Raw genomic sequence first — 20,683 nt, 5'->3', positions numbered from 1 at the left:
TTGTACATAAAAAATAACAATGGTGTTCATTTATTCATTTTTTTCTCTTTTATTCTATAATTATGCTAATAGCTGGAAAATCAAACTTCACTCGAAAGTTTTTTTTTTTTTTTTTTTTTGTAAAGTTGTGGGGTTTATTTTTAGAGAAATTATTTCGATACGAATCACAAACTGATTACACACGAATATTTTTCAATCTTACCTACCTATGAACTGGTCATTTAAATTTTTAAAAAAATCACGAATGCCCTTAGTTTAACCTGTTATTCGAAACAATTTGCTATATTTCAATGTTAATTTTTCATTTAATTTGTCATTACTTATATTTTTTGAGCTTACACTCAGTTCTACTATGGTGAAATTGGGCCCGAGATGGCGTTATATGATATTGTAAGCATGAGACCTGATAGAAAAAGGCTCCAATAATTAGTTGTAAAAAATATTTTTTTTGTGTGTGTGTATGTAAAATCCCGTTTTTTTTTTTTTTTCAGGAAAGACGCTTATATAGATAAATTTGAAAAACAAAGCCTTATCTAAATATAAATTTTAATCCAAATCGTTGAAGCCGTTTCCGAGATACACGAAATAAATAAATTTATATATATACGAGAATTACTCGTTTAAAGTTACAAGATATATATCAAAAGAGGATTTCATTTTACACTATATTTTTAAAATCTCGAAAAAAGTTTTGCAATCATTTACAAATCATTCATTAAAACCCAAATTACTACAAATCATTATTACAATAAACATGCATTCATCTGCAATCAGTAGCAGATTTCCAAATAGGCAGAACAGACAGTTATCTAAGGACGCCAGGTTGATGGGCAGATGCAATCAAGTCAAGTGAAAAAAATTTATTTTCTCAATTGCTAATAAAATAAATTTGTAAAAATAAAATACAAATTCTGTGAATGATAAAATATTAGGATATAATCAATATAATTGGCCAGGTTCATTTTTAATTTCTCATAATCACTTAGTTATTAGAATACTGTAAACCGAACGTGTTTTTTTTTCAATAATATTATGTACAAAGTAAATGTCGGATAGTCTGGTATCATAAGATATAAATGAAAACGAATGCATATTCAGAAGGTCAACGATGCTGAAAACGCACCGAAATATGGAAATAAATTGACCTTCTTATTAGAAAAAGCGACGCTGCAATAGGGCAGCAAAGTGCCTAAATCTGCCATTGCGCCTAGAGCTGTCTAATATGGCACATAGTCACATTTTGGGTCTCTTTATTATCTATAACAAAAGATTTTAAAATGTCGCTGAGATTTTGAATTAACCAGCGGGCATGATCTGCCAAAACCTTCTGGTTTACTCTTCAATAAAGATCTAATACATCTTTCACCACATGAAATTGGGACCCTTGGGTAAAGTCGCGAATACCTTGAACATGATAGTTAGAAAATATAGATCTAAAGCCCTTTTATTTACTGAATTCGTTGCGATAATACGTATTTTAAACACATTTTTGCCGGCCGATTGACATTAAAATTTGACAGAAACTACAGTTGCAGTCACAAGGCACCAAAGTTTATTGATTTAGGTCACTGTACTTATAAGTTATTGGATTTATATGCATGTGAAAGTACAGGCAGACAGATAGCCAGATATCCTGCAGATAGGTTTCGTCTAAAATCCGAGAGATGCCTACAATTTTCTTGTAATGATATACCAAATTTCATGAAAGGTTATGCAGATATCCTGTAGATAGATTTGTCTAAAATCCGATAGATATCTGCAGTCTTCGTGTAAAGATAATCCAAATTTTATGAAAGGCTATAACAGCTCATGCAGATATCATGTAAATAGGTTTCGTCTAATATCCGATAGATATTTACAATTTTTGTGTAATGATGTGCCAAATTTTATGAAAGGCTATGCAGTTCATCCTTAGCTCATGCAGATATCCTTAGTAAAAACGCAATATTCGATTCAAAATACAATACAGATGATAATGATGTTAGCTGAGACAACATCCTTTGTTCCAATCCTTGGATGTGTAGGAATAACTGCAGAAAAATATTCTTATCACTTTATGAGTAATTAATGGAACAATTAAGAAGATTCAATCGTATTTTTAGTTTAACTGAATTAAATTTCGGGCAAATATATTCAGTTTTACTCTCTCGTATACGAAATAGACATACAGTTTTGTAATCTTCGAAATATCCGTGTTCAGAAGAACATCTTTAATAGAAATTGTGCGAGAAAGTTTTAGTGAGACCATTCCCTATGTTATTAATTTAAATACTTTACAGAAAGTAGATACATTTTTCCTTTCATAGAAATGGTGTCAAAAATATAATAAAATAAATGATACTCATGAAGCACTTCCTATTAGAAACGCAATGTTGATATAAATGTAAAAAAAAAGAGAGTACTGGTAGAATTTTTTATCTGATAAGTTTCAAAATTGATCAAAATAATTTATAAGAGACCTTATGAATATTTAACGAATGATCAATTTAATAAAATCATTCTACAAAATTGCTGAAAATACTTTTGAATCTTTTGCTTCATCTAATCGATTATAGATGGCAGCACGACTTTTTAAACTACTTCCATTTACAGGTATCATTACTCCACAATTTCTACACATAAAACATCGTTGATAATCAAAATATTCTTCATCTACACAATGCTTGGAAGCAATAAATCAGATATTGCTTATTGTCTAAGTAAAACTTTGCAAACTTTGCTTTAATTTAACTGCCATTATTTTCTTAATATTTGAAATGCAAAGCAATAGAACTGAACTATGAATTTAAAATTTGTGCACCACAATGAATTCATAATTATTATATAACTAGCCGCCTTTGGCGACCAGCCAATCTTAATTTTCGTTTAAATTTTAATAATTAAATATTTTATGCAATTCCTACTTTAATAACTTCTTCATCAGAATATTTTAAAACTTCAAATTTTGATAGTCATATAATTCACTCATAATATTATAAAGGCCTTCAGTCATAACGTAATCTGCATCTCTCTAATTTTCTGTTAGCTCCCGTAGAATTTATGCTTTAAATTAAAGTGTAAAAGATTAACCTGTAATTAATATAATAATATTTTTTACTGAAACGAATCATTTTTTTTATAATATGATTACTGAAAACAGAGTCACTGAGCGTTTAAACTTTATGGGCACTAAAGAATATCTTTCTTAATTTATGCAATGTCTCAAGAATTTGTCAACAAAATTTTCTCAGATTCATCATGACCAGATCGATTAATTAACAATGTTTCATTTTAAATGCATCAAACACTAAGAAAATAAAATGAATCGTTTAAAATAATCGGTCGAAAACAGATTAAAAAAACTACTTAAAAAACGATGTACTTAAAGCTATAAGCATATACAAAAAATATATAACTAAAATAAATATAATTTAATTGCAAAATCATACAACTAAAAATAACTTAAATCAAGTCCGCATCAATTGTCAATAATAAGAACACAATGCGCATGTGTGAATTATCAACGCCAGTTACGGTAATGCAAATGCGTGAATTTTTCTACGCCAGTTGAGGTAACGCTATATAAATTACAAATTTTTAATTTCCTTTATTCGGTTTTATTTTAATTCAAAAGTACTTTAGAATGAATCTCAAAGATTGATTAATTAACAATGTTTAATTTTAAATGCATTAAATGCATCAAACATTAAGAAAATAAACAGAATCGTTTAAAATAGTCGGCCGAAAAATCTTAAGCCTAGCCTCATTGAGGTGGGAATAAAAACTGAAGCCTTACTGATTTGGCGGTGGGGAAAATGAAAAGATTTTTTTGGCGGGAAAGTTAGTTTTTAATAAATAATTAAAATTCTAATTAAAAATTCAAAAAAGGGACCGCAGGTGCACATTCTCGACCTCCAAGGTATACATGTACCAAATTTGGTAGCTGTAGGTTGAACAGTCTGGTCTGTAGAGCGCCAACACACACACAAACACAAACATTGAGCTTTAAATAAGTATAGATAACGATAAAAAAATAGCTAGCTTATAAAATTTTTAATAGGGAATTTGATTAAAAATTATACATCAAATGAAATTTCATTGGAATGAGTCTGTCCATCCGTATCATTTAAACACGATAATTCATAAACGAACGGACAAGATCGATAACGTATAGAATTGCAAATATATTTTAAAGTTTAGTTTAAATTTGTCAGAATTAAATAGCTTTTTTTTTTTTTTTTTGGCTAAATACATGCAAACACGATAATTTAAAAACATAACAAGCCAATTGAGTAAAGGTCAGCATTTAGATGAATAACTTTTGTGTACATAAGAACAAGGAGAGAAATTTCAAAATGATTTTTACTTTCTCTTACACGAAGTGTTAAAAACTTGTATTGTAAGAGTCAAAAAATTTGAAATTGAAATTTTCACAAATCTCAACTTTTGAATCTAAACACATAAATAACCCACGCTGTAGTACAAAAGCGCAGTGACTTAAATGAATGAAATTTAACATGTGATCTTGTGATTCCAACTATAATTCTGTGTAAAATTGTGGTTTCAAACGATTCGAAAGAAGGTATCCTAACTACATATTCGGTTTTGTGCTAAAGAAAGGAACTATTTCATACTTCGATGATACCCCCGGGGGAGGACACCTTGAAATGAGGATGAGATGCTTCCGGCATGGTGGTTGGATCTCGTCATACTGGAGGGTATATAAATAGACGGGGGTCTGGCTCCTCCCATCGATGACGGGACGTACTTCCTTCGGGGAGGGTTGTACCGTGGCCGGTGATAGCCCTTAAAACTCATCCTCAATGTTGCTGTTGCGGCGGTTCGGTCATTCAGTATTTATTATCTGTGTGTCTTCGGGCGGGCCGGAGAATTAGTGATATGACTTATAATCTCAACGACCTTAGAGCATTATTTTTTTTAAAAATTTTATTCCGATGATAAACACTATTATCATATTTTCAGAAGTTAGTAATCAGTTAATCAATAAAAATAAAATTCAGCATGTGTTTGTTTGAGCCTTATTCAATTCCTCACTCTTTAGAGGATTTTTAAGAAATTCTGCTCATATATTCTTTAGTAAATGAAAGGAGTAACTGTGGCATTAAAAAGTTTTTGTGCTTCCACTAAAGGGTTGAAATAGGGGAGAAAAGATGTTACGTTTTACTTTTAAAACTATCACACACATAGACACAAAACTATTTTTCTATCATCTTGAAAATTAAAAAAGTGACACTTAGAACACACACAAATTAAAAATGTGACACTAATTCTATTTCCGTACAACTGCTTCTTTAATTTTATCCAATTTTTCAGAATTAATTTAACCACAACTGGTAAAATTGCTTATTACTAAATATGCTAAATAAAGATGCTTAATTACATCTATCACTAGCATCCTTTTTTAATGTTAAAGCTTTTTTTTTTCGTGCTCAGTTTGCTTTTTCATTTTTTTTTCACGCCAGTTTCAAAGCTGGCATATCTAATGTTTTTATTTTAATTATTTTTTCAACTGAAATTCAAATACTAGAGTTAGTACATTTGATTAAACATTTAAGTAAATTTGAATTATAAAAATAAAACTTTATTTGAATTTTTTTGAAATTTTGAAATTATTGTAATTGCTTTTAGCAGCAAACGATACTAAAGCATCTAACTATGTAATAACATCGAGTATTAAGTATTTGAACTCAAAGAAACTTTCAAATTGTTTTTTCTTAAAATTAATAATTTTTTTAAAATTATTAATTATATTTATTATTTATATTAATTTTATTATTTATTAATATTTTTGAAACGCCCAACATGAAGCTAGGAATATCATATTTCTTTTTCTGTTAAATTTTTTTTTTTAAGTTCTAAAGCGGAAACTCCAAGCTAAACAATAAGATTAAGAGCGTCGATAAGACTAAGAAGACTAAAGCTTTATAGAAATCATTAGTTAACTATTTTTAATTAGATTTGATGGTGCTAAATCCTCTGATATTCTGAATATAAAATTTTGGGAACTATTTGACTTAAATGCTTATGTATTTTACTTTTTCTTACATAAATTAAGAACAAATAAATGCAATGGCTACTCAATATTGTAGGTGAATGTAATTCTTGTTCTGTGGCGCCATCTGGTTGTAGTGTTGAGAAACAATATATCGTAAAATTAAAAAAAAAAAAGGAGAAAGAAAAGAATTCTCTGTTTGGTACACTAATAAAATTCTGTTTTTAAAAGATTTTTTAATTAAATAATTTATTTAATGGTCTTTAAAAATATTATCTGAAAAAAAACATAACAACAGAATCAAAGTCTTAATATTAAGGGATAAATTTGAACACTTTTAGAGTTTAATATCAATTAATAAATTATATTATTCTTTACAAATGGAATCTTTATTTAAAAGAAAACCTAAAAATGGCCACGTGATGAACATTACAGATATTTATATTTGAGAAACTATTTTCAGCATGATATTCAATGAAAATACTCAGAGAATATTATTGAAAAGTGATTAGAAAATTTCTTTCAAGCTGAATATTTCAAAGAGAAAAGAAATCCAGACTTCAGCAATATCATGATATGAGGATTTTGCAAACAAGCATTTGGACAGAATTGGTGACAGATAATCTCCTATTTCAATGTATTCAGCTGCACATATACATTGACCCTGTAGAAGAATCATTTCAAATTACTATCCAAAATATCTTTTGATCCAAGATCTTCACATTAAGACCTGAGTCACGTATTCAGACGTTTTAATTGGCTAAGATGCCTCGCACTGTTTGAGCATTATATTTAATATTTCTTGACGGTTGAGGAAGTATTACTATTATAAAGGAAATCCGAATGACAAATCATCGTTAGCACTTGTCTTGGATGTAGTTGGTCTATTGCACAAGGTTTTTGCGTTAGCGTGTGAAAGGTATATAAAGATTTATAATGCCAATAACGAATGCTAATGTGTAATATATATCATCAATGAATAGTTGGTAATATTGATTAACTACATTATTTTGCAACCATTGAGTAAGTGATGTTTTTCTTAATTTTTAATACCTCTAATTAAGGGATTTTATTCCATTCGTTTGGTGTTTGCAATGATGGAATATTGAAAATGGTGCTTTTGCTCGTTCTTTGATGAAGTGAAATTTTTACAGTTGCTTTTTCTTGATGATGATATTATATTATAAAGTTTTCATAGCATTTCTATAAATTATTTTATTAATTTTAATTAAAAAGCAATTAAATATCAAAAAACGTCTGATTTAATTTTAGAAAGTAATGATTAAAAGAAGCCATAGGGATTCTAATAATAAGTTATGAAATATATTAAAAGTTTGAAAATTAGAAATTAATTATTACTAAAAATATCTTTTTTATAAAAAATAGGTTTTTAAAAAATAACTGAAATTGATAAACTTAATTGATTGCTTTATTGGTAACATTGATAAACAATTGTTACCAATAAAGCAATGTTTAAAGTTAGGAATTAATTACTAGTATTTGAACTTTTTAATAAAACAGACATTTAAAAAAAATTGCTGAACAATAAAATATTTTTTATTAAACAACTGCAGGTTAGGGCAAATCTAATTACCTTCTTTAAATTAAAATATTTATTTGCTATTTTGCTGAAAATTTTATTTACTAAATTTTTTAAAAAGGACAAATGTTACAAAAGAAAGAAAGGAAAAACTGATTTGTTTTAAGAATAGAAATTATTGTTAAGCAATTGCTGCCAATAAATCAATGTTGAAATTTAGAAATCAATTATTACCAAAAAATACTTTTAAAAATCAGATTTTTGTAAAATCAATAAATAAAAAAATATTTTTTTATCAAACTTCTGTAGGTCAGAGTAAATGTAATAATTGTCTTTAAATTAAAATTTCTATTTCTTATTTTGCTGAAAATTTTATTTATTAAACTTCTTAATAAATGACAAGTACTATAAAAGAAATTTAAAAAATGTCATGTTGGAAGAATAGAAATAATTAATAAGCAATTGCTACCAATAAATCAATGTTATTGAATATATTGTCACATGAAATAGTTATTCATTCATCAATAATGTTTGGTTTTTCTATATTTGGATTGATTTTTCGATGCACTGCATTAGTGTTGCAATTGTCTTCTGTTCGAAAACTATTCCCACAAAATTAGCTATTTAAAATGCATTAAGGACATACATGTATTAAGGACATACATGTTGGACCCTTGCCTATATGCTTATCACCGGTTTGATTCTAGTTAAAGTCAGTGGGTTTGTAAAGATCAAACAAATGATCATTAGTATGGTGTTATCTCTGCTAATAAATGAAGGAGAATGTATGAATGCATGCCTACAAATGTTGGGATAATGTAGTGTAGGTGAATATCTAAATATGATATCGCAGATTGGGATAACATCCGTGAGTGTCTCGATACGGTGTCGTATATTGGATTTATAATATCTGAGAGTTTCTAGCTATGGTATCGTATATTGGGGTCATGAAATATCCGGGAGTATCTAAATACGGTGTTGTATGTTGGGATAATGTAATGTGCTTGAGTATCTAACTAGGTGATCGTATGTTGGGATAATGTAATGCTCGTGAGTATCCAGATACGGTGTTTTAAGTTGGGATAATCTAATGTCCGTGAGTATCCAGACATGGTGTCGTATGTTGGGATAATGATGCCCATCTATCCATGATTGTTTAGATACAATCTGGCATATTGGGGTAATGTAATATCTGTGAATGTCTAGATATGGTATCGTATATTGGGGTAATATCATTTCCATGAGTGTGTGTTGATGCATCATAAGATAGATTGATTTAGCTAGAGCTACCTAATTTGAAAGAAACATATTTTGAAAAATAGAAAAATGCGCCACATAAAATTTAAAAAAATAATTAGAACACTTAGACACTTGGCTTTTTCTGCATAACTACTGACTGTATAATTTAAAAAAAAAATGTTTTTTGCCATTTTAAAACGAAAAACATTATCTTTTTAATAATACCATTTCGGTTAATATGCCATGTTTTTTGGTTTCAACAATTTTTAAAGAAATATTTATTGCGTAATTTCCAATAATATGCTTCATAATAACAATGAAATAAAAACAAACTCGAAAGCATCAAACATTTAAAATTGAAATTGTTGAAAGTTAAAGAAGATATATACTATCTTTATCTATACGCAGTTTACATGAGAAATCATGTAAAAAAGCTTAGTTTATATGTCAAATATAATAAAATTATCGCGAGAAACAATGTTCGAGGTAGAATATCCGGCCAGTGACATTTTCAGTGACATTATAATGTGATTGGACATAATCCTCTCAGAAGGGATCATTTATAGAATGAGCAAAACAGGCATTAGGTTATTAAAATTACACAAATTTTAATAGCCTAATACCTGTTTGCAACAAGCATTAGGTGATCTGATGTTTAAAATTACTATTTTGTGAGAATCATGAGCATTATGCTGTACATACAAGATTTAATTAAAAACAAATATAACCAATACAAACGTTTACGAACTGTCCATATTCCAATGGTAAAGTAGTTGTTAAGGGACCTGTTTTGAAAGTATAATAGCGACGGTGATGCTCCGAATAAAATGCATTATTAAGTGAAACAGATAAATATTAAACGTCGCTCACAGAACACAACAGCTCAGTGAGGAAGTCAGTGACTAGGCAGATCTATGAGCTTTAATTGGAGATGATTCACCAAAATCTGCGGATCATAATCATTATGCTTTATAGATTGTTGCAGCAAGAACTGCTGTTATTCCGTCATGTAGTTCTTTCAAGATCTTCTGATAGAGTGAACTCCATAATGAGAACTGTATATATTTTCTATTTATATAATATAAATAAACTATATATTCTAGATTTAGTTCTGTGTGAACTTAAACATAAATGAAACATAATGAACGAGATAACATAAATGAAATCTTGCTTTCAATAATTCAAAGAATATAGAAGATTTCAATCTCGTCTATGATAATAAAATATATTTTAAAAGAATAAATTTATTTAAAGCATCTATTACAAGTGGAATAACTCTCTTGCAAACAATGATAAAAACAAAATATTGACCACAACGCAGAAGCGAAATTGACATTTATTTTGCGTTCATAATAATTACTCTATATGATTTCACTTGCTCACAAGCAACATTCATTTGTTGCTCCATTTCAATATAAATACTGAGACAAGTTTGGAGCCACTGATGCACATTCGACAGCTATATACAGAATATGCACGTGGTTGTCTAAAACTTCTGACATTACTTCCAATTGGAAATGACTTAGACTCTCTTGATACTTCTTTTGCATGCCACATAGAAAGGATTGAATACCAGGATTGTTCGTCCATTAGTACTTTAGAGCTGCAACAGTCCCTACAACTATTTTTTAAAATTAAATATTTGATTTTTTTAAAATTATTTTTTTTTCCACCTTGAAAGTTCAATGCCCTGTGCTTTTATCTTTTGACTATGGCGGTTCGATTATCTACAAAATTGGAAAAAAGAAATCTATGAAAAGATAAATTGCAAGCAAAAGACACGCTGGTCGAGACTAATTCTATGGCAACCAGTGAAAGGAAACTATTAACACAATGGATTAATTGATTTGAAGACTGAAAACAAGACTTTCTCTCTTTGAATTTCAGAAACATTAGAGCTGCAATTCGATCAGACCGATTTGGACAGACTTTTTTTTTCTTCACTCCTATCCAAAGCTCTCTTTGTTCTGTCAGAGTTTCTTAATTTTTCTTCAACGTTCTTTTGCCTTCTTTCATTGATTGTTTATATATATATATATATATATATATATATATATATATATATATATATATGTATATGTATAGCTTTTTGCTGTCTGCTGTCTCTGTAGAAACCTATTTGATTCATTGAATATTCATTTTCTTTTATAAAAAAAAACTTTGTTTATAGAATTATCGACGGAACAAAAAAGTATTTAGAAAAATTTCTAAAATGTTATTTAAATAAAAAAACTTTTAAAAAGAGGGAATCTTCAATAAATTTTAATTGCTTTTACTGAGTACTGATAAATTTAAAGGTTTTTACAGTTTTTACTGAGTGAAAGTTTGAATATAAAAAAATGCACATCCCTCTATACAAGATTTGAATATTATTCAAAATCCTTCAAACTGGAAAACCAGCGATTAGCAAAGATTTCGCCGTCGTATTCATTTTAAACATGACTGGTTTTATGTCTGTAATGAAAAAAAAAGTCATTTGTCATTTCATTTTTACTTTTCGGTAGAGATGATGCTTGATTTTTGTTGACTTTATGCTCATGAAAAATATTAAATTAACTCGAAAATTTAGAAAAAACATTTCGGGCAACCAACATCATATCTGATTTTGAACTTTAAAAATTTGAACAATTTCTGGGTAGAAAATCCTTTTTTATTAATGTAATTTTTAATAGATATTTTTACATAGATATATTTATTCTCAAAATGCACGAGTAGAAAATTCGCGATTTATCGCTTTTAGGGTTATTGGAAAATAATTAAGAAGGTTGTCACATTTGGCAACTTATCGCCAACAAAATGTTTCAACTTTGCGCGAATATCCGCCATGTACCCGATTCTGCAATTCAACCAATAAAGGGCAAGTTCGTAAAAAGTTATCACTTGAAGAAGCATAAAGAAGAAAACGGAAATCAACACGAAAAGCGACGGGAGGTATTGAAAAATACACACGCGTGCACACACACACACACATAGATAGATATACACGCATAATTTTTTAATGAAATTTTAAATTTTTCAGTTTTGGAGGTCGAACAATTTTTAGATGTAAAAATAAAAACCATCGCTTTTCAGAAAGGTGACGATTACGCTATATAATAGTCGCATGATCATTCCAAAACAGTTAATAAACCAGATTTTCGAGAGAAAAAAATTGGAGGCGAACGATTTTGAGATGTGAAAAACCATCGTTTTTCAAAATTTCAACGCGTGCGTAAGTTGAGATTCACGTGATTGTTTCAAACCGGTTGAAACTAGTAGTTCATAAAAAAAATAAAAAAATAATAATAAAAAAAATTTGATCTCAAAAAGAAATTTTTTTTTAGAATTCGATTATTTTGAGAGGGTCAAAAACCATCGCTTTTCTAAATGTTGCCGATTGAGAAATATGAATCATGTGAGAACATGATGTTTTTCTGTCGAATTGATATCACGTTGAAATTTGTGATGGCAGATTTCAATTTTTTAATCTTTCATCTTATATTCTATTTTATTTCCTTACATTTCTTGCCTTATTCACAAGGAATTTATTTGTAATCTTTGTGAAATTGCTTTAAGTAATCTTTACATTGTAATGTGATGTAAATTGTAATGTGTGTAATTTAAAATTTTCACCTTTCATCTTTTAGAGATGCAATGTAACCATCAGAACTGAAAAAAAGATAAAATATTCCACAAAATGCAGGTTAACAGGACTTACTTGAGTTTTGAAGACATTGTGGAGTACATTCTACCAACCTCCATTTTTCGGATATTCCGAAATTTAAAGAGAATCTACAAAGCAACGAAGTTTCTTGCCGATGCGTTTATTATAAATCTAATCATGATGTTATTTCGGAAGAACGATAAAGCGAAGGATTTATACAGAAAAGTTTGGAAAAGAAAAAATTCTAATGAAGGTAAGGTTCCTCCCCCCTGCAAAATTGGACTAAAAAAGTATAAGTTATTCATTTAACATAGAGAAGGTGCATTAACTTTGAAACACTTTGCTTTTATATTTTTAGAATGCAAAGATGAAGATGCAAAACTTTCCAGTATTCGTCCTTTCAAAATCAGTGTCCTGGATTCCGTTTTGGATGACTTGAAATCAAGACTAGAAACAACTCGATTTAGTGCTTCTTCAACAAACTCCAATTTTAATAATGGATTAAGCACAGTACACCTGAAAAAATTTATAGATTATTGGAAGACTGAGTTCGATTGGAGAAAGCAGGAACAAGAACTGAACAAATGCCCGCAGTTTAAAACAAGAATCGAAAATATTGATATACATTTTCTACATTTTAAAGTTAATCAGAGGCATGATACAAAGGTAAGTCAGCATTGCAGTATAAAACATTAGATTTGCCCGCTACAGCATTCGTTTAAATGAATTGTTAGGTTTCCGACTACATTGAAAACGCTGGTTATCGACCACATTGGCGAATTCTTTTTTTATTATTTCTTGTAGTTCAGGCTTTCCTCTTTCCAAAATAGTATTTTCTAGGAAAAGGAAGGTCCGACCTATCACCTAGGAGAATTTAAAAAACAATTTTAGCTAAAAAATTATTTAACTTCAATTTTCTTAAACATTAATTTTCATAAAAATTATCCACCGTTAACATGATATCTAAAAACCTAATAGAGGTATTTACATAAAAATTTCAGCGTGTGTTTTAAATACTGTGGGCAATGAAATGAACCAAAAGTTTTATTGTTGGTGAAATACTTTTTCATTTATAGGTGTTTTTAGAAAAATTAAGTTGTAAATTTATGGAAAAAATGTATATATACGTACATTTTTACCCATAATTTCTTTGCATCTCAAAATGTTTCTTAGATTTTGGTTCATTTCATTCATCATTATATTCTATAATTTGTGTACAAAGAAAAATAAGATTGCTGCATTACAATTTTGTGTAGAGTGTTAACCGTTTTGGTTAAATTTCATTAAAATGTACTACAAATTTTCCTATTTCTCAAAATACATTATATTTCAAAATAATTTTTTTGTATTTATAGTGTTTATAATTGACAATACATCTAAAACCCATAAATAGTTTTAAAAAAATCCAATTGTTGAAAAATATTCCTTCGAACGTAGTCGGTTACCTAAGTGATTTCTTTCGTGCTTAAAAGCAGTAAGGGAAATAAAGTTGTTAAACAATGGAAGAAACTGATTTTGAATCGTTTGATCATTTATTATATTAATGGCATCAAAAGTCCATTGATATATTATTAATAGCTTAAAGATCGTATCAATGATTTAAAAATAATTCGAAACTATCTTCAAAAGTTAGTAAAAACGTAATAAATTTATTTCTTATACGGTAAAATATCAATTTAAAGACAAACTGGAAAAAAAACTGATCACCTTATTCGATATGCAGAGTGGCCATAAAATAAAGTTAGGTATTTTGAGTTCTGTTGCAAAAAAAGCCTATTCAGCGAAATCTAATCATATATGGTCTATTTAAAATTCTGACTGTAGGGTTTTACTTGATATAAACTAAAAAAAGGATCCTCAGCAATCTATGGAAATGATTTGTAGAAAATAAAATTTGTTGAAGGAAATATGACTTCTGTAATTCATTCAAAAAATTAACTATACCAACTGTATGAATAGCATCACATTGTAGTTGATGTCAAAACTTGAAACTTGTTATATACAGTATGATACAATACACGTAGCTGGTCTAGTCAATTCTTTGAAAGAATTACATAAATCATATTTTCTTCAAAAAATTTTATTTTATGTAAATCATTTCTATAGATTGCTGAGGATCTTGGGGTTAGAGAAAGTCGGTTTCACAGAATTTTGGTTGACAATCTGCAAACAAAAGCAATTGCAGCAATTTTTTCCCTTGTCTCTTAAATCACGAGCAAAACATCACAACTAGCCGAGTGTTGTTAGATCATTCAAAGTTATATCGAAAATTATGATTTTTATCATCTAGTTGACTCGTTGCAGTTTCAACATCATATTGGAATCAGTGAAGAATCTTGAAACATTTTCTAAATAAATCGAACTACTCTGGTTAAAATAGTACGTAGACCGAAACAGATGATATTTGGATGAACAGATTTTTTTAGATAATCTAGTTCTTAATGCCTCACTTTCTTTTATGGCCATCTTATACTTGAAAAATATTAGCTATAACATATGAACTAAAGAAAACAAACATCCTCTTAGAAGGTTATTTTGACAAATAAATAGAAATGTATTTCTCTCCTTTTCAATAAATTGATGACATCTTTGGTATCTTTCGACTGTCCATCGAACACTTCTGTCATTAGCAATTTACCTACCCATCACAATTGTTGCAATTAAAAAGACTATAGGAAAAATAATCATCTAGATGTTTTAGATTCGAGGAAATATAGTTAGTAATGAGTGCTATTCTAAATTTCTACTGGTAATAAATTGTACCAGCCCATTAGAAAGCATAAAATTGTGTTGGTACAACCAGAGTCCCTAGCAATTTTTAGGAAGAGTTCTGATTTCAAACTGGAGAAACATATGAATAAAAATTTCTGCATACGTATTGTATCTGACTATTAACATAAAACGTTTGCAGGTAAAACTGATTCCTCTTCTTCTCATCCACAACTGGCCTGGATCCTTTGCAGATTTCCATAAGGTTATACCTATCTTACAAGCCTCCTGCTTGAACCAGGAATTCGTTTTTGAAATTGTATGCCCTTCTCTTCCAGGTTGTGGATTTTCTGAAGCACCGCTTCAAACAGGTATGTTATTTCAAATATTATATTTTAATGTTGTTAGAAAAAATTATAGTATTTCCTTATCTCAGTATGCAAAGATAAATTTAATAATTCGAGAACTTGGAGTAAAATTTTATTTATCTTTGTCTAACTAACCCAGCGGGGAGCATCTCAGATCTGAAGATGAGAAGCTTCTGGTATGGTAATTGGTTCTCGCCACCCGTGTTGGTGCAGAAATGGTGTGGAGTCGACTGTTTTCTACCGATGATGGGATGTGCTTCTCATTGGAAGGGTTGTATCATGACCGGTGATGGTTCTTAGGACTCAGCCTTAGTTCTCACCAGTGCTGTCATGACATTACAATCATTCAGATTTCACCGTGTAAGTCTGGATGAGTCGGAGTAGTCAATGTGTTATTATCCTTGTTTAACTGGAAAGTTTTGGCAACCCTATTCAAATAATTCTCTTCCACGAGAACACTTTTGTAAATGTTTGTTTTGTCTCCGAAATCACCATTGGTGATAATATTTTGTAACTATCATACCACTATTTGTCATACATAATATGTATGACAGATAGTGGTCTGAATTCAAATGAAGCAGTGCTTTAGCAAGCTTATTTGTTTTTTTAGATATAGTCTAGCTGTATTCTCGACATTTAGAAACTACAGAGAAAAATTCCGTTCATTTCTTATTGTGTTAATAGGTACTAAGGGTATAGAATAAAAGAAAATATGCAGAATAGAATCGCTCTATCTTTCATTATTTTTGTCAATGCAGCTGATCGTCGGTGCGATGTAAAATAAAAATTACGAAATGAAACTTTTGAGGAGGGATTGCTCATCTACGAATGCTATTATGCACTATTAATATACACTCTTATTTATAAAATTTATATAGATTATATTGTGCTTATTACGTGCATAAAAAATTAAGTTGCTTTGGTTTATTATAAATAACTGCAAGTCACCAACATGAATTGTTCCAAATCAAGTTGTTAATATTCACTGAAAATTTTAAAACTCTCAATCAACTCAACCAACGCTGAAAGGTCCTAATGTCAGTTCAACGAAACTACGAAGGATGACTGGTTATAGTCACGAAACTTCCTCCACCTTTCATTAAATGTGATTGTGGCATGTGCTTTGCATTCGTGGTGAGCGATTTGTTCGTTCGAAACGGTCGCCAGATGGTTCTAGTGTAGAAGGTGGTATCGCCATGAAACTTCCTCCCCTTTCATTAAATGTGATTGTGGCATGTGCTTTGCATTCGTGGTGAGCGATTTGTTCGTTCGAAACGGTCGCCAGATGGTTCTAGTGTAGAAGGTGGTATCGCCATGAAACTTCCTCCCCCTTTCATTAAATGTGATTGTGGCATGTGCTTTGCATTCGTGGTGAGCGATTTGTTCGTTCGAAACGGTCGCCAGATGGTTCTAGTGTAGAAGGTGGTATCGCCATGAAACTTCCTCCCCTTTCATTGAATGTGATTGTGGCATGTGCTTTGCCTTCGTGGTGCGCGATTTGTTCGTCGTCAGATGGTTCTAGTGTAGAAGGAGGTTTTCTGAAAATTCTCAAAGAATGTCCGAGCATACATTTCTTTAATAACCAACAGCTATGCAGAGTTCTCTTTTTAAGAACACCGGCTGTAATTGCGTTTTTAAGGGGCTGACGGAAATTTTTCTTGATCTTCGAACGAAAAATTTAGATATTCCGGTATTCAAGGGTACTAGAACTCGAACGATCTTAGAAATGAAAGAGTCAACAGTACTGAATATATTTTTGATTTCAGTATATGTTATCTAAAAAGAAAAAAGTTAGAAATATTTTGAAAACGAAACTAAATAGTTTTGGAATCACAAATAAAATTATTTTTTATTCAAACTAAAACACCAAAAAAAGGAACAGGAAAAGCACCATAGTATTTAGAGAGCGCAAATGCAGCTACTTTTAAAACACAGATGAATTGAGACAAAAATATTGATATCAAGTTAATAGGAAAATCAAATAAAATAAATAAAAATTAAACCAAATAAAAAAAGAATCCAGCCTGAAGACTTTTTCAAGGGTCACAGGAATGCAGACAAGAAAGTCTAATAATGATTCTTCGTGACCCGAAAATCCCCTGAAATTAGGCCCAAGAGGTACACCATTTTAGCAGAAAGGAAAATACAAAACAACAAATTAGAAGAAAATAACCACTAATAAGTGAAAATACAATAAGAAAAATAAAAATAAAAACAAAAATACCACAAAATAACACTTAAACCATTAAAGAAACAAAAGGAAAAGCACATACCAGCAGCAGGCAAGGAAATTTTAAGCTAACGATTGTGATTTCCGCTTTTTAAAACACAAAGCTAACGTATTTAAGGTAAAAAAATAATTGTAGGCTCACAGCGACATCTATTGAGTTATCTAATATGCAAGGAAAGTTCTATTTTTATTTTAGGTAAAGGATTAATCCCAAACCATACCTTGTTTAATTAAAAAGTTGACATTACAGTAATTTCTACGAAATTCATTTTTAATTACATTTTAATGAGGTTATTTGATGCTTCAATATAGGAATTTTTATTATTGCAAACCCTTTTGATCCTGTTAACTTGTGAGAAAATTAGATTTTAAAAAAAATTAGAGTTTATATTGGAATGATAGTTACATAGTTTTGTTATTTTAAAATTGAATTCACCCCTTTTATCGTAGATACCCACTCTTGTTTTATCATTAGCAATTTTGATTTTTAAATCCAGAAAGGTAGCCTCAAATTGATTTTTATTTGTTTCTGCTAGAATTAAATGTTTTGGATAGCAATTAGTAACAATATTAGTATTGTCGAAGTTTATCAAAAGTAGATCTTCAATATACCTCCACCCGTTTATTAAATTATATGTAATTATTTTTTCTCATAGTAAAGTAGGAAAATATTAGCTAAAGCACTTGAGAAAGCTGTTCCCATTGGAATGCCCTTAACTTGTTTATAAAAATTAATACCATTAAAAACGTAATTTTCAGTAATATATATATATATATATATATATATATATATATATATATATATATATATATATATATATATATATATATACTGAAAATTACGTTTTTAATGGTATTAATTTTTATAATGCGCTTTTCTTCTAATTTCCTTTCGTTTTTAATGGTATTATATAATGCGCTTTTCTTCTAATTTAAGATCATATTATTATTTATGTACAATAATTACTTGATTATTTTTTTTATTTTCAGCTTAATGTTTATTACATTAAACCCTTTTACTACTTACCCACTCCAACCGGCAGTTCTAATTATTTACTGGAAGCTTAGTTTCTATTTCAAACCAGAGGTGCAGGATGTAAAATGAGTTATCACCATGGGCCTCATCACTTTATATCCTGCATCCCTCGCTTAAAATTAAAACCGGTCCACAAGTGTAGAATTTGCTCGCTGGTTGGACTGGATTAGTAGGAAAGGATTAAATTATTTGTATAAGAGAATAGTTAAGTTATTAATAAAGGAAAGATTCAGGTTTCCACATTCACTAAACTTCTAGAAGTTGAGAAGTTACTTTTAAAATTTATCATGAAGGATTGTTAAGCAAATTTGTACATTTATTCTCTAGAAATTTATCATTCATTTTTTATATTTTTTTCTCCATTTTTGTGAAAACGACAATATTTTTGGATGAAAATCAGATCATGAGATAAAAATTTAACTTATTAAGAATAAATAAATTTATGACCTACTTTATAATTATTTATCCTATTTGATAGAAAATCGCTTATAATTATTCCTTCTTTATAGATTTTCAAGCAATAAACTTGTCTCAAATTCTGCTGGCTCTGATGGATAGATTAGGATATAAAGAATTCTACGTCCATGGCTATGGTTGGGGAGCACTTACTGCTTCTCTGATGGCACGTTATTATCCATACAAGTAAGAATTTTATTATTATTACATAGAAACATTGAGTTAACTCTTCATTGATGTATAATTATGAAAACCAGAAAAGTTATATGGTTTCTATCTTTCTGTTTGACTTATTTCATTTTTGCAAACAGGGAATTTTGTAACCAATTTTTTCAACACTTTACAAAATTTTGAAATTTTCTACATTTTCGTGTTTTTGGTCACTATGAGAGGATTCGATATTAATTTATTTTACGAGTAATTTCTTTATTAATTTTAATTCAATTTTTTTTTCAGTTCCAAAAACCGTTATTGGCTTTAAATTCGTTAAAAATTTAATTTCATAATTTTGTGATATTTATAATCATAAGAAATTTCATAACAGTGAATTATATATTAAAGATTAAAATAAAGAAATATTTTAAATATTAGGCACTTTTTAATACAGTAATAAAATTACGTTTTAAATTTTTTAAATTAATTTTATTGTGTTCTTAGATGATTTTTATCATATTTTCATGAGATTGTTTTAGAAACTATTCATAATTTTTATTTGAATATATGCAGTGCAAAAAGAAAAAATATTGTTACTAGTACAAAGTCGCTTCAAAATGTTTATCAATTTTCATCAAATTCTTGTCAAAAGGTATTTTTTATGACCATATAAGGCGCATGTTGAGTATATTTTGAATTATTGCACATTTGAACTCAATAAATATGATTTAAATACTCACTAACATTCAAATCCTATACAAAAATTAAGTAATGTACAAACATGTTTGTGAATTATGTAAGTAGTCTATTATATTATAGGTTAAATTTGTAACTGAATCCATCCGGCAGTACCTTTCCAAAATTTGCATTATTTGAGTCTATAGTAAAAAGACGCTAATCAATAAATTTCGAATCATATCCGGCAAGGACTAACTGTCTGTTATTGGTATTTTCGCATACATGTAAACACAATATCTAAGATAATTGAAATATGGGATTCAGTTAAAAAGTAAATCTATATAAAATCTTGATTCAAATCCTTCAAAGAGTTGACCGCCTGTCTATTTGTAAATTCTCATATATGTATGAGATAACTAAAAAATATATTTATACGGGATAAGGAGGAGAGGGAGGGGGAAGGCAGGAAGAATACGGGAAAATTTCGGAGGCACCACTTCCACTGATTGGTTATTATATTCCCATATATGCACATTGAGATACAGTAATTTCTGCGCAAGTTGTTGTGTCTTGCGTCTGAATTTAAAAATAATATTTAAAAACTGTTGAAATCATAAAGAAATAACTATTATAATAAAA

At 29.2% G+C, this 20,683-nt stretch overlaps 1 protein-coding gene across 1 annotated transcript in view; it reads left to right on the top strand.

The window, feature by feature from the left end:
- The first annotated feature begins 6,815 nt into the window (after positions 1–6,815).
- The window catches only part of LOC129972631 (epoxide hydrolase 1-like), a 28,515-nt gene continuing 14,647 nt past the window's right edge, over positions 6,816–20,683 (top strand). Inside the window, exons 1-5 of the mRNA XM_056086840.1 lie at positions 6,816–7,015; positions 12,398–12,667; positions 12,773–13,080; positions 15,326–15,494; positions 19,267–19,399. Coding sequence (XP_055942815.1) covers positions 12,448–12,667; positions 12,773–13,080; positions 15,326–15,494; positions 19,267–19,399 — 830 coding nt within the window. The 5' untranslated portion in view covers positions 6,816–7,015; positions 12,398–12,447. The remainder of the gene's footprint in view (positions 7,016–12,397; positions 12,668–12,772; positions 13,081–15,325; positions 15,495–19,266; positions 19,400–20,683) is intronic.

This window comes from Argiope bruennichi, chromosome 6 (genome assembly GCF_947563725.1).
Source record: "Argiope bruennichi chromosome 6, qqArgBrue1.1, whole genome shotgun sequence".
In the NCBI taxonomy this organism is placed as follows: domain Eukaryota; kingdom Metazoa; phylum Arthropoda; class Arachnida; order Araneae; family Araneidae; genus Argiope; species Argiope bruennichi.
This window is presented reverse-complemented; position numbering and strand designations above follow the sequence as displayed.